The sequence below is a fragment of the Sphaerodactylus townsendi genome, linkage group LG11, assembly GCF_021028975.2.
Source record: "Sphaerodactylus townsendi isolate TG3544 linkage group LG11, MPM_Stown_v2.3, whole genome shotgun sequence".
Classification (NCBI taxonomy): domain Eukaryota; kingdom Metazoa; phylum Chordata; class Lepidosauria; order Squamata; family Sphaerodactylidae; genus Sphaerodactylus; species Sphaerodactylus townsendi.
Window position 1 is genome coordinate 24,055,638 of NC_059435.1, and position 15,259 is coordinate 24,070,896.

The following is a 15,259-nucleotide window of genomic DNA, read 5'->3' on the forward strand; positions in this document are numbered from 1 at the left end:
GGATCCGTATTGGGACCAGTGCTCTTTAACCTATTCATAAATGACCTGGAAGTAGGGGTGGGTAGCGTGGTGGCCAAGTTTGCAGACGATACCAAATTATGTAGGGTGGTGAGAACCACAAAGGATTGCGAGGAGCTCCAAGCGGACCTTGATAAATTAGGTGAGTGGGCTAAGAAATGGCAAATGCAGTTCAATGTAGCAAAATGTAAAGTGATGCACATAGGGGCAAAAAATCCAAACTTCACATACACGCTACAGGGGTCAGTGCTATCAGTCACAGACCAGGAAAGGGATTTGGGCGTCTTAGTTGATAGTTCCATGGGAATGTCAACTCAATGTATGGCAGCTGTGAAAAACCATGTTGGAACCTTGGTATTTGTTTATTTATTGTCAAGTAAGATTATTTTTACCTTTTTGTAGCTCGCTCAACGTTCTTATGATAGAAAATGGGGACATATCCAGAAGTGGATGGTAGGCCAGGATTGCCCGTTTGTTGTAAGATCACTAATATGATTGCAGTGATCCACTTACTAATAGCTTGTATAATGTGTGCAATTTGAGTGGTAGAGTACCATATAGGCACATAGAACTTGCATGAACAGTAACATATGTATAAGAACTTACATTTATATGCAGAAATTTACATGATGCAATAAAGCATTTCCTTGTCCTTATAATTAAGAAAGCTGTTATAGCCTGCATGCTGGTCCATTTTTTGGTATAAATATGCTTGTACAAGTAATCTTAGTTTCTGATTATCAATCCCTAATTGGTGGTTGATTTTTAAAATGTCCATTCTGTTAATACTTTTCTCTGGACATTTGTTGTTGGACCTTAAGAGAGTATCTCAATTCGCAGCAGGAAATATATACAGTTCTTGCTTCATAATCCTGCAGTCCTGATCTACCTGTTTATATATGTGTGTAATATACTCATTTCAGGCTACTGTCTGTGAGTAAGAATGGGAGAACAGAACAATTTAGAAATCCCGACCCCAAGATTTCCCCCTTCAGGATTCACTAAGCACTTGGTGAAGTGCTTTGCACAGCAGATCAGGGGCTTCAGCAACTTCTCGTGTGCTGGAACAATCTCAATTGCCATTAGGTAGCTTTCACAACTCCCCTCCCCATTTTTTCTTCAGGTTAATTTACAAAGCTGTATTTTTCTGTGTACTTGGCAGACCCATGAATCCCCCTTTCTTGTTACTTGCTGCATTTGTGAATGACTACTGTTAGAATATAAGGTTATTAAGAAGTAAAATTATCATTGGCTGTTTCTCTAAAGGAAATGCAGCAGTTTATTGCAAAATGATAGATGCTTGTCCTCCTTTGCTAATAGATTAAGTGATGCTTGAATATCTGCTATTGACTTTTCATATGATAATCCAGATATTTACCTCAAAACTAAGACAAACTGAGGTAAAATGGTGACATGTGGCAAATTGAAGCAGACTCCTTTTACACAATAGTCAGACTGGCCTCTGTGATCATTACTATCCTGTTTTCTACCAAAATTTCTTTTTTCAGAGTTAAAAATACTAGTTTTGTGAACTTATTTTTTTCTTAAATAACTTGATATCTGATATCCCCTTTTGTAGGATGATTCAGAGAAGGCTAAGTATTCACATCAGCTCAGCCATCGGTCATATCTGGTTTGTACTAACTTATAAAATCTCATTTCCACCCCCCCCCCCCCCCCCCCCCGTTAAATGTCACGTCATTTATTGTTTAATTTTGTGATTAGGGAGCTGATGGCTTGGCGTCTTCTCGGATTGCTGGTAGTCACAGGGTTAGTACTTTTTGCTCATGGTAAAGTTTATAAAGCTATTTTTAATGTTTTTATAGACTTACATAGTGTTTGAAATACTTAAGAGATAATGAGTTAGATCAGTGGTTTCCAACCTGGCACCAGAGCTTTTGGAAGTATACAAAAAATAACAATAATTATGTAATGGGTTTGCTAATAAGTGGTAATGGGTTTCCAAGGGATATACAAGTGGGAAAAAAGGTTGACAACCACTGAGTTAGATGTCAGGACTCCTTTTCTCTGAAAAATATTCATTCAGTAGCAGAAGGTTCTACCTTAGCAAAGGGCGAGTCCTTGGTTTGAATCCTGTGTAGTACGCTAAAGTGCTTTTTGAGCTCTTAAGAGAATCAGTGTGTTCTTTCAGAGGGGCGGAACCTTCCAAGAATTTCTGTATCAATATTTCCCATAAAACATATGATCATTCTTTGAGACATAAAATGAGATGTACTTCTTGTACAACAGCCATTAAGTGTTCATTTTGAACATCTAGATCTCTTACCAAATGTAAAGTGCAGTGGTGCCAGTCCGAGCAGAATACAACAATAACTGACAGTCAAACATTTAGGATGTTTTGCACCACGTAATAACTTTGGTTATGTTTAACCAACTGCTAAAGTTCAGCTACCTCATTTCAAATTCTAGAGTGTGCATATAAGAAACATCTGTATGTGTAACATACAATGGGTTAAATAATGTGAATAAATTTTAAATTCCATACATCATGCAAATCATTTTAATATATTCTAATTGTTTAGCTAAATTAAGCAATTTAGATTAAAATTGCCAGTATTTGAGTAAAAATTCTTAAGAAATGCTGTTCCAAAACATGCTTTCCTAATCATGTTACTGCTGTTAACTTTGTAAAGAATAAATTATTGCATGCAGTATGGAAAGCCGATATCGATATTTAATCGATATTACGTTATATATTTTGTCAAGGCAGTAGTAGAATATACACATAGTAATTAGTAGAGTTTTGATAGGTCTGGCAGCAGAGAACAACTGTTACCATAACTTTTAAATGGATTGGAAGATGAAGATTTTTCTTAGTTATTAAATGCATTCTGAACTACCAAATAAACATATTTTGATCATTATAAACTATGCTGGTTTGAACGGGAAAAAGTGCGTGTTTTTTCAAAATTTGGCAGCCTACTACATCCATATGTGTATAAGAGTAGTGTTCATTGATTTGGCATAGAATACCTTCATCTGTATGTATTTACAGATCTAATGAGAGAAACATGAGAATTATAGTAACAGACAGAATGAGCAGTAGTGTAACAAGGGGTGGCATGAGGGCGCTGGAGCCTTGAGTGCCACTTAGGCAAGTCATGTGGGAGTCGCCCCCCTTCACAACTGCACCCTTGCCCAAACTTCACATGGAATTCAGGTCCAGGGGTGCTGTTGAATACTGAGCCACCCAGTGCAAGCTTACCTCGCCCGGAACTCCATGTGGACTTCAGAGTGGGGCGGGTCTGTTCAGTGGAGGGCTCTGCTTGGCTGGATGGCTTGGGTCAAACTTTAACCTGCAGGCTGGACCAGGCCTGCCCTGAACTCCATGTTCAGGGTGGAGTGAGCCCATGCTGACCATTTCAGCATTGAACAGTGCCTCTGGTCTCAAACTCCATGTAAAGTTTGGGCAAGGGTACAGTTGTAAGGAAAATGATGGCTTGGCAACATGACTCCCTTGTGATCTGCCCAAGTGGTGCCTGGGGCAGGGCAAGCTGTTGTGTTTGGTTCGAGTGCCATTTTAGGCAGTTACACCTTAAGGATGGTTTATACATTCCTCTCAACCAAAAAAAGTGGTGTTTAATTAATGCAAGGTGACAGCTTTAGGTGTGCAGCGTGGCATTATAAAGCCCATCATTTCAGTATAAAGTAAAAATAAAATGACAAAGTTCACAGATCTAATAAAAATGTCAGCTTAAGACAGAATTTTTGGCAGAGAACTTCTGAGTTTCATTATGTAACCATTTTTGTTCTTAAGAGCTCCTCATTGGATGTCAGTGGGTCACACAGGAGCAGAGCAAGTACCTCCAGAAGGAGAGATCTTGTGGTGCGTAGTCAAGACTTAACATGCTTTTGGTTTGTTCACATAATATTTTGTGTGTACTAATGAGAAGTTATGGTTGAAATATATTTTAATAAAATTCTGAACTAGGAAGAGGTAAGAACTGGCCTGATGAATGAGGCAGTGGGAAAGGTTATATCTTTACTTATAGACCACAGTATTTTGGATCAAAACCACTGAGAAATAGCATTTATGATAATACAAAAATTATTTGAGGATGACATTTCCCTGGTCACCAATTTCAACTATGTCTAATAATTTGTATTTATTTTTACTTTGCATTATTCTTTCATTACAGTTTCTGTTAAACGTTGCTACTCTGTTTCTCCTATGTCTTATATTAATTTTTGTTCCCAAAGATGTTCTACATCTTATTTTCAGGGGATGTCTTATTTTTCCATGAAGAAATATTCACATTTATTGTTAAACAAAAAAATGAACATTTATTATATACTGTACAGTAGTTGTCATCACAGACTAGTCTGTTGGGGTGGGGCCAGGCGAGGCAGGAAGGAGGAGGGGTTTGGGGACGCACATGCTTCCAAACAAAAACTTTGCTACCGGTGCATCTTACTTTTGGGGGATGCCTTATATTTAGCATTTCAGCAAAACCTCTGATATGTTTTATTTTCAGGGGATGTCTTATTTTCGGAGAAACAGGGTGTCTAGTTAATGTTGCCTTAGGCTCTAATGTTGCTTTTGTGCTTCTGGCTAAAATGTGTAATTATGGGGAAAGCAGTGTTCAGAAAATCCATATTCCGTATTTATTTATTTATTTATTTACATTTATTCCCCGCCCTTTACTACAGTCTCAGGGCAGGTTACAATAAAAACAATAATAAGGTCCTTCCCAACACAACAATAAAATCCCTATAAAACCCAATCCTAAAACAATAAAACATTATAAAAGCTCCCACCCCAACCGCTACATCACAGTAAGGGCAGGGGAAATCAGCTAGATTCCCTAGTGAAGAGGTTGGTCTTCACCGGGCACTGAAACTCCAGGAGGATAGGTGCCTGGTGGACCTGTGTTGGGAGGGCATTCCACAGTGCAGGGACCACTGTTGAGAAGGCCCTTTGGGCCACCGCTGCCACCTCACCTTTGAAGGGGGTGGAACAGCCAGGTGGGCTTCCCCCTCTGATCTCCGTGCCTGGGCAGGAATATATGGGTAGTCCTGTATCCAGGACTGCAACCTTTATAAGTTAGTACCAGCATTACAAATTGGACTTGGTAGCGCATCGGAAGCCAGTGCATACTCCTCAAAAATGAGGTAATGTAATCCTGGTACAAGACACTGGTCAGCAGATGAGTCACCATATTCTGCACCAGCTCAAGCTTCTAGACCGTCCTCCAAGGCAGCTCACGTATAGCGCATTTCAATAATCCTATCTGGTGGTTACCAGAGCATGGCTAACTGTACAGGTAATCCTGGTCCCGGAGAAAGAAGAGCTGGCACACCAGGTGGAGCTGTTGATGGGCCCTCCTGGTCATTGCTGCTATCTGGGCTTCCAGAGACAGCATTCTGTCCAGGATGATCCCAAGATCCTACACTTGGTCTTTCTGGGGTAGAACCACCCCTTCTAGTACCAGGTGTCCCTCGATCCCTTGAACTTGGGAGCTTGGCAAAATAATACCTCCATCTTAACAGGGCTCAGTTTATTGTCCCTCATCCACTCCATGACCATCACCAGGTAGCAGTCCAGCGCTCGGGCAGCTTTGCCTGATGCAGATGGAACCTAGAAGAAGTGTTGGATTTATATCCCCCCTCTCAATCCTGTAAGGAGACTCAAATGGGCTTACAAACTCCTTTCCCTTTCCCCCTTGCAACAAACACTGAGAGAGCTCCGAAGAACTGTATCTTGCCCAAGGTGACCCAGCTGACGTGTGTTGGAGTGCACAGGCTAATCTGAATTCCCTAGATAAGCCTCCACAGCTCAAGCGGCAGAGCGGGGATTAAAACCCGGTTCCTCCAGATTAGCGTACACCTGCTCTTAACCACTACGCCACTGCTGCTCCCTAGAGGAACAGCTGGATGTAATCCACATATTGATGACAAATCCATCATATCCTCTGATGACCTCCCCCAGCAGCTTCATATAGATCAGGGGTAGGGAACCTGTGGCTCTCCAGATGTTCAGGAACTACAATTCCCATCAGCCCCTACCAGCATGGCCAATTGGCCATGCTGACAGAGGCTGATGGGAATTGTAGTTCCTGAACATCTGGAGAGCCGCAGGTTCCCTACCCCTGATATAGATATTAAATAAGAAGACAGGACCAGGCCCTGAGGAACTTCACAAGAGAGCTCCCAGAGAGCTGAGCACCTATCCCCCATCTTCACTTTCCAGAGCCTGCCACTGAGGTAGGACTGCATAGAATAATGGTTTTGACAAAGTCTGCGCTTACGAATGAGTTATAATGGTCATAGTCATTTGGAACTATTTTCTACAGTGGAAGCATGCTACTTTCTCTTCCACTGCACCACAACTAACCTCACTTTAATCTTTTCATGGAAAAAATTATAGAAACGTACTGGTGGTATCAAAAACCAAAAAGTGTTTAAGGAGAATCAAGAGGATGCACTCTCCCCATCCATCAAGTACAGGTCATCCCCAGATCAACCAAGGCCATTTCACTTCCATAACTGGACTGAAAAGGATCATTGCAGTTTCCCAGTCATCCCTCTTCTGCTCATTCATTACATTTGGGGCTAGACAACAATCATTCACCTCTCCTGGTATCCAGAATAGACTTTTCTGGGAGTATGCACGCCACCATCTGTTTTAAGCCAGGGGTGAATTATTAATTCACCTCTCCAAATTCACCAGAGATGCTATTCTTAGAATTATAATCTAATATGTAAGATGTAAGAGAAAAAGCTAAGTAAACAATGTGATTGTTCTTTATAAGACATGATTTGGGCATCTCAAATATCAGTGTTTCCTTTTGAGGGAACATGCTTCAGGCCAACTTTTATGCAATAGAATTGATAGTAGATTGGGTTCAGTTTTTCCTGATGCCATTTGAGGAAACCCCCATTTTTTATTTCGTTTTCAAGGTTTTCTGCAAATTTGGGGTAAATGTGCCTCCTGTCTGCAGATTCACAGTGTCTATAAATAGGGGGCTTAGTTGGGGATTCTCTCCCCCCTACCACACACACATTTTTTGGGAAAGCAGCCTTCTTTACTACTGTTGTACAGTAGTACAGAACCATTTCTGATGCTTTCCTCCCTCCCCTTTTTAGTAAAATTAGCTTTTTAAAAGGGTGGGGGGTTCTGCTTGTAGTAGATCAGTGGTTCTCAACCTTCCTAATGCCCTTTAATACAGTTCCTCATGTTGTGGTGACCCCCAATCCTAACATTTATCCATTTTACAGATGGAGAACACTGATGCAGAGAGTCTTAGGCGACCCCTGTGAAAGGGTCGTTCGACCCCCAAAGGGGTCCTGACCCCCAGGTTGAGAACCACTGTAGTAGATAAAAGGCATAGGAAGCATCACTTTGAAGCTATTAGCTGCCTGCATGAGGAACTTGTATGGTTCAGGCCTAAGTGCATTGCCCTGTTTGAGGTTACTCTATGACTTCTGCCCATATTTAGCTCTGAGGATGTAGGTCAGTGGTGGCGAACCTTTGGCACTTGGCCATGCTGGCAGGGGCTGATGGGAATTGTAGTCCATAACATCTAGGTTCGCCACTACGGATGTAGCTTCTGCTCTATGGGATACAGGAATTGTTGTACTTACAGATCATAGTCTTCGCAGTTAAGATGTAATGAAATTGTGGAAGCATACTTTGACATGATGTAATGTGGCAGGTTTTTCTGCATGGATGATGGGTTTGGTGATCAGTTTTACCAAGGGTTTACTGCATGCTCTTAAAAATAGTCTGAGATGTCCTCTGACATCGTAAAATTAGTTCAAATGAATTTATTCATTTACATTGATAGTATCCTGTTTAATTTCGTAGATTCTTACTACTGAATGTGAATTGTGGTTCAGTTAGTTCTGTTCTTTGAATATTAAAGGGAGTTGCTTTCATATCACTGACTTACATTTAAATGTAGTTTAATTAAGGTGCATTAATTTAAAGCTTACCTTTTCCTTCATGTCATACTATAGCATATATTTAAAACATTTCTATATTGCTTTTCTTCCAAAGGATCTGAGGCAGCTTACAGTTTTTAAAAAGATAACAAATTTAAAACATATATACCAGAATTGGGGAAAAAAACCCTGAAATACAAATGTTTATCTCTATACTAAAACTGGTTATCTATGTTTTGAAAGCCCCTTTAAACAATTTAGCCTGCTAGAAATACTGAAAAACCATCAATATAGTGACCTTCCTCATATCTCCAGGAATTCCACACTAGTGTCTGCAAATACACCCTTGTGGTACAAGATACAGGTGATCCACTGCCAGAAAAAAAATCATGTGTGACCTCTAGAGGCACATTTCTGTGCTCAACATCCTGTGATCAGACTCATGTGTCAGTGTGTGCAGGTATAATAAATGCATCCAGCATTTATGAGTGAGGCAGTATTGTACATTTCTCAGCTTTTGCCCAGGAAGAAGTAGTTGAATCCTGTCTTTGAGAAGGTATTATGTTAAAATATGATCATCACATGGCGGTTTTGAATTTATATTTCTACTGATGCCACTGCTCCTTAATGATTATAACTTCTAAATTTTTACTTGACAGAGCCTTGGTTATAGTGATTCTCATGGTGGGAAGAAGTCTTCCAGCTCACATAAAAATCTTTTGGTTAGTGGTCTTCATCAGCATTCATGGTTGGCTTCTCTGTGCAGTGTATGTGCTTGGTATATTGCTTATAAAAGCTGCATCTTGCTTGCACAGTCAACAACTCGTTGTCTACATTGTGATGGAAACTAAGCTGGCAGAGTTCTAAATGGGAACAGTGATTTACAGCAGGGATAGTAAACTTTGATGAAGACTGTTAGGACTCTTTGTCTGCTTGATTACACTGGGGTTGTCTGTGTAATTTTGTGCTGCCCTTTTTTGAGACCTTTCAGAGAATTCTTCAGCCATTTACCTTGATTTTAAGCCATGAAAAACTAGAAATAAAATGCTTGTTTTCATTTATTTTCAATGAGCATAGGAATGCAGTTCATTAAGCCCCCTCGGTAATGAGTGCTTGAAATTCCATTGAGGAACAGCCTATATAAGGTCAGAAGCTTGAATCAAAGTAAACATCTGAAACTGCTTCAGTAAATTATTGCAACACAAATGAAAGATGTTGAAATACGGAAAACATTTCAGAACAGTTCGATCTGGATTTTTAGGATAACAGTTTTTATGGACTGGAACTGCGTACCAGTGGGGAATTCTGTTGGAACTGACTTAAATCACAGAGTTTTATAAGAAACTATAAGTTAGTCTAGTTATGATTCCATTTAGAAAGAATTATGGCAGTTAATTTCACATTTTTAATATGGATACATTATTTATTTACACTTGATAAGTGTATACCAAATGAGAATCATCCTGTAATATAATGGTCTGCTTTATATTAATAATTGTTCTCTCGATTAAGTTTAATAATACTTCACTATTTTGGAACATCGTAAACTGTTGCTTATGTCTTGTATGTTGGAGCAAAATGAAATATGTGTTTGAGTGTATATATTAATTTTTTTGACAGAGTGGATTTTACCATGACCAAAGAAATTACAGCAGCCTTAGACATAGCAAACAGGTTTCTACCTACCACCCTCGGGTTTGTCTGAATTTATTTTGTTCAGAGTATGAAATACTTTGGAAAGCTCCTTTTCTTAATTAAGACTTAGAACATGACTGCTAACGTCACCATATCAGAAAGCATTTGCTTCACTGTTTGAGCACTTACAAGATTGCAAAACATGCTCATTGTGTGAATTAAATTACGACTGGAAGTAGATATAGGTTATGCGTTCAGACTTGGATTTGCTGTTTTATAACATTGATTGAACTCACCTATGTGTTGCAGTGATACAATTAGCAAACTTCTGCATTGCTGTTCACATTGAAAGTTCATTTAGTTGAAATGCTCTTCAGAGTATTCTTCAGTGTATTTCACAATTCTGAAAGCAGGCTTTGAGAAGAAGCCACAATGAAGCAACAATGTGCACGTCTACAAAATTCCTTCAGGTTCTGGTATTGGAAATTACAACATACTTTTAATGTATGCCAACCTGCAAAGGCAATATTCTTTACATATTCACAAGACTGTGAGGGAAAATAAGATTTTTGAATTGTGATTAGTCTTGTAAGGACCTTGGTTTTTAGATGTCATACTCATTTTGCAGAAGTATATTTACCATCATTCTTTAACTCTGAGATTGATGAATTTTGTTCAACTGACTGAAGGAATTTTAATCTGATTTTCCCCCAGTTTGAGTCATTACTTGGCATGCTTGGTTAACGCAGTTGTGACAGTATCAGTGCTTGTTTTGTAATTGCTGTATGAACAGTACGCTTCAATCATATAATGTCAACAATAATACAATATCTTATTATTGTCACAGTCATCTTCTCTCTACAGTGATCCTTTGGCAACATCTAAGAGTTACAGGGTTAGTACAAAGTAATGTAATAGTCTACATTTAGATTTTGTAAAGTATGTGACGCTTAAACAAAACCCACCTCTCTTCTGTAGGTGTCTCCAGATGTAAAAGCTGGTTTGATAAGAAGTGCCAGTTTGGTTCGTATACAGAACTGCATGGTGGCCTCAAACTTGCCTACTTGAGGATCTTTGGGCTTGAGAGCATGGTGTTGGAAAAGCTTTTAAGTGTCCAAGAATATCTTGGGGAAAGTTTATGTGGGCTGCAAGCTGTTTGCCATCCTTGGTATTACCATTGTTGTGTAAAAGTCGAGGCCTGTCAGATGTCTTGCCGTTCTGTTAAATGGGAAATGCATACGTTGGAACTTCTGTGCTTCAGTCTTTGCTAACTTTTACGTGCATGTTGCTCAAGGTTCATTTCTGCTCTTACTGGCCTGTGGGTGGAAGTTTTGGGTGCTGAGATATGTCCCACTGACTACACCAGTTCTCCTCAGCCATAGCCTACAAGTATAGATTGAGGGCACATCATATTTGCAGTCAGGTCTGTACAGATTTTATAAACAGCCAATGCAGATCTGTCAGGTAGTTAGGACTCAGGATCTATTCCATAGATTGTGGCTGTACGTCTGTTGTGTTTCTGCTGCTTTAAGAATGACATGAAGACTAATAAAGGCATAGTGAATGCTATTTTCACAGAGGAGAAAATGAAGGGTTATACACACAAAGGTACATATCGTAGTTTCCCCTGGCTTATCTTGCTCAATGCACTGCTGAATTTTGTAGTGCTAGAGTCACTGCATCTCTGATAGCAGTTGACTGAATTGATGTGATCTGGATTTGTGTACTGGCTGGCAGTGATAGAAAGTTTCAGTCAAACTCGGTTTATGATTTGAAACAAAGCATCAGATTGATGAAAAAAAATCTCCTCGCTCAACCCTTTTGAGAGAGGAGTTGTGGGCAAGAACAGAAGTCAGAACCATGTAAAGCTGAGTTGGAAGAAGTTCCAGGAAGTAGGAGAGCTGAGGAGCTCCAGTTTGAATTTATGCTGGAAAAAAGACTTCCTAAGAAAATCATGATTCGTTGATCAGAACCTGGAAGATTAGACTTTGATTACTCTGTAGGTTCAAGCTGCACTATTTTCAATAATTTTTCAGTAATTGATTAAAGGTTGGATAGTTCACAAGCTTTCAGGTTGTCAGATTTTTGCAAATGGCCATCTATTTCCTAAAGAAAAGAATGCTCCTATGTTGAATCAATTAGGAAAGAATGTATTGTAGAAGGTTTTCACAGCCAGATTCAACTGGATGTGGTGGGTTTTCCGGGCTGTGTGGCCCGCTGGCAGGCTGGTGCATCCACCGCCACACAGCCTGGAAAACCCACCACAACCAATTAGGAACGACAGAACAAAAATTCACAAAGTAGATGCAGTTATTTCACACCTTTGACAATGTTGCTTTTTTTTAAAGTATGGTGTGAAATGTATACAGTGTTTCTGCTGCTTAAAAATGTGACTGTTTCTATACTCTGTCCCACTTAAAGATGATAGTAGATTGTATACTCCTCCACCACAGAACAGAGCATGCCAGGACCTTCTTTGTTGTAGAGTGCTCAGCCTCAGTCCTAGCTAGCCCTTCCACCTCATCTGTTTGAATGTTTGAAAGTAAAAATACATTTTGGCATAAATTCTCTTATATGAAAGTACATGGTCAGTAGTGCACAAAATAATGGTTTTGATAAAGGCAGTGCTTAAAAATGAATGATAATTCTCATATTCATTTGGGACTATATTCTAATGTTGAAGCATACATTTTTCTCAACTGCTGTACCTCGAATAACCAGACTGTAATCTTTCTGCGGAACAGACTATATAGTCTTGTATGTATGGGCAACAAACACATTGTTCTTCTTGAGAGCTTAGTTTTGAGTGTACAAATCACAGAACCTCTAGAATGATAGGCAGAGTCTGCCTGTGTTTTCTAGAAGACCTCAAGATTATCAGTCAAAACGATGGAAAGGAATCCTAGGGGTCCTTTGGGCATAAATTTATGCTTTAAGATAATTGGTTAGATTAGCTTCACTGTGACTCTGAGAAAACTAAATTGCAAGATCAAATGTTAGTGTATATAAATAAATACATTAAAAAGGTGAAATGCTTTTACCCTGTCAGATTTTTATAAGGCAAGAGTTTGAAGATGTTACACTAAAGATACATTTGACAGACTAATCATATTTGCTGCTGCAGGCTTATGCTCGTGAGCTCTCACTTTGGAAAAAGACATCTCTCAGGCATGTGTACTGGCATTTTGTCAAGGTGTGGTTGAGTTGCTTTCTAAGAGAATGCTCAAAGAACACACAGATATTACCTTTATTCTCCAAAAGTATATTCTCTTTGTTCTCTAGGCATCACTGTGTGGTGATGGATTGAATAATTCATATAGCTATTACACTGTAAGTTTACAGGTTTTTCTTCTGGTGTATACAAAATATTTTTTAAAAATATCACTAGGTAAATTATCAAACAATTCCTCTTCCTTTCCTTTGCAATTTTGGTTTTAGCCTTCTGAATATAGTTCTTCAAGAGCAAGTTCAGCACGAAGTAGTCCAGTGGTGAGAGACTTCTGTTGGTTTGCATGTCTTGAAGTTTTCTTCTTGTGACTAATTTTCTCCTGTTTTATTCATTTGCTTTAATCCTGCTACTGATGAATATATGGGTTGTAGATCACTAAGAAATACAGGTAATTAAACTTAAGCAAAAATATAAATTTTTGTCTGTTCTGGCGATTTGTGAATGATCTACTTTCACAAAAAGCTCTATTTGAAAGTTATCATATGAGGTATTGTAATCAGATTTAAAAGATAATAGACTTGAAAATTGTCATGGGAATTAGAAATCATTGTAAATTAACATAGGACATATCACCAGTGTTTTATCTGTGTTATGCTTGTCCTTAAGTCAGTTTAGTAAGGGATTTATGGTAGGCAGAAAAGGGTGTGTGTGACTTTCCTCCTTCAGCAACAGACTTTCTTTGTTTTTGATAGAAACTGTACTGGGGGCTAGTGTTGTGATAGCATCCCGTGTTACACAGAAACTTTCCATTCCTCAATACTGTTTGGTGCCCAGTTTGTTTCAAGCTGAAAGAGCTATAATCTGTTGTGTCTCTATCCAAGCTTTACATTTTGTACATAATACTTCCTTGCATGCATATATTTTCCATCCGTAGAAAGACCACCATAAAGTCTAATAGAACCTCTTATCACCCTTTTCCCCTCACTGAGCACCAAACAGTAATGAGGAATGGAAAGTTTCTGTGTTCCTCCCTTACCTCTGTTCACCCTATCCACCCTGAACTCACTTTTTTAAGCACTTGGTGGGGATATGGCAAGCGCATGCAGTCCTGTCATTTCCTTCTTAAAAAGTGGCATGTTTTGTTGTGCCCTATGGTGGTATATCCAGTTTCTTACTCTTATGTACAAGCACACCACCAGGAATTCCTTCAAGTCTGTTCGTTTGACCCTTCTTAAGTTCTGGCTTGTGTTTGACCTCCATCACTAATGAATCTTACTGCAATATTTTGACATTATATTAGAAAGGAAAAGTTATTTTTACTTTGATATTGAACATGTAAATCAGCTTAAGCCATGTACTTTCCTTGGCTCCTAAGAGGAAAAAGAAAGGCCCACCCTTGGGGATATTATTGCAGGCAAAACTTTTTCTTAATTTCTACTACTGAGGAGGGTGGTACTCTTTGACAAGGATCCTACAAAGATTGTATTTGGCTTTGCAATGGGCTCCCATACCTTCCAATATCATCAAGGCAGGGAAATTACTAATTGGCCAGATTTGTGAGATTTTCCCCACCATTTCTCCTCAGGGACTGAGGTGCTTCAGAAAATGGTAGCATTTGGTTGAAAGCACTTCACCTCAGCCCTGTAACACACCCAGAAGGTAAAGGATGCCTGTTGACATTATTCTTTTCCAGGCACACACCTCATGAAGGCACTCTAAAATAAATACTGGAGGCAGATTTAAACTTAAACAGATTAAAGGTTTATTAACAGATAGAGGAGATGATAAAGGGATGAATAATGACTTGGAGATGAATTTTGATGAGGCAAATAAGGCAAAAGGAAGGATGCACACACTATACACAAAATGTTGGCACAGAGGTTCAGAGGTTTGTTTCTCTGCACAGCACTTAACAAGATTGTTCAGTTTCAGTTCAGCTCAGATGTTTATTGTTTCTTATATGTTTCACAGATTGTACAGTTCCTTTAACTTCACAGATGGTATTGGCTATTGGATTCTTCACATATAGGGTCCTAACACTGGCTTGATACTTATACATAGTACCCTCACACAACCCCCACAGTTAGAAAAACCCTAAAAATAAAACAAATTCTCTACTGAGGTAAACTATAGCAAATCCCAATATCACAGACCCACTGGAATACGGGAATCCTTTTGTCACTAGAAAATATTCCAACCCTGGTTTATTATGACTCTACATCTCCAATAAACCCTTCCATCAATATATTTCATCTGTGTATATATTTGCTTTCATTCAGCACTCATGCTGATAACAGTTGCAGACCCACACTTTGACTGATTACTTCCCTCAAGCAAACTGCACTTAACAGCAGGAATGCTCAAGGTCAAAAAGCTTCACAGATTCTTCTGTCAGGAAGTTAACCTCCCCCCCCCCCCATCATATAGTTACTTGGCCAGTCAGAGTGCAGGAGGCAACAGCCAGTAAGGTGGCTCCCTTGTGTGTAAGCCTTTCTCTCTCATTCAGGCTGTAGACAGTGAGTTGTTTTAGAC

General features: G+C 39.2%; 1 protein-coding gene across 12 annotated transcripts in view; it reads left to right on the forward strand.

Moving 5' to 3' along the window:
• The window catches only part of LRRFIP2 (LRR binding FLII interacting protein 2), an 85,111-nt gene that overhangs the window by 23,983 nt on the left and 45,869 nt on the right, over positions 1 to 15,259 (forward strand). For 4 of the 12 annotated variants that reach the window (XM_048511754.1, XM_048511760.1, XM_048511757.1 and 1 more), the window contains exons 4-13: positions 421 to 471; positions 1,598 to 1,651; positions 1,744 to 1,788; positions 3,797 to 3,865; positions 8,583 to 8,645; positions 9,544 to 9,618; positions 10,406 to 10,453; positions 10,537 to 10,581; positions 12,841 to 12,888; positions 12,997 to 13,047. The exons of 4 other annotated variants lie outside the window; for them this stretch is intronic. In XM_048511754.1, the coding sequence (XP_048367711.1) occupies positions 421 to 471; positions 1,598 to 1,651; positions 1,744 to 1,788; positions 3,797 to 3,865; positions 8,583 to 8,645; positions 9,544 to 9,618; positions 10,406 to 10,453; positions 10,537 to 10,581; positions 12,841 to 12,888; positions 12,997 to 13,047 (549 nt within the window). The remainder of the gene's footprint in view (positions 1 to 420; positions 472 to 1,597; positions 1,652 to 1,743; positions 1,789 to 3,796; positions 3,866 to 8,582; positions 8,646 to 9,543; positions 9,619 to 10,405; positions 10,454 to 10,536; positions 10,582 to 12,840; positions 12,889 to 12,996; positions 13,048 to 15,259) is intronic. 4 more of the 12 variants (XM_048511756.1, XM_048511758.1, XM_048511761.1 and 1 more) reach the window with 4 other exon arrangements.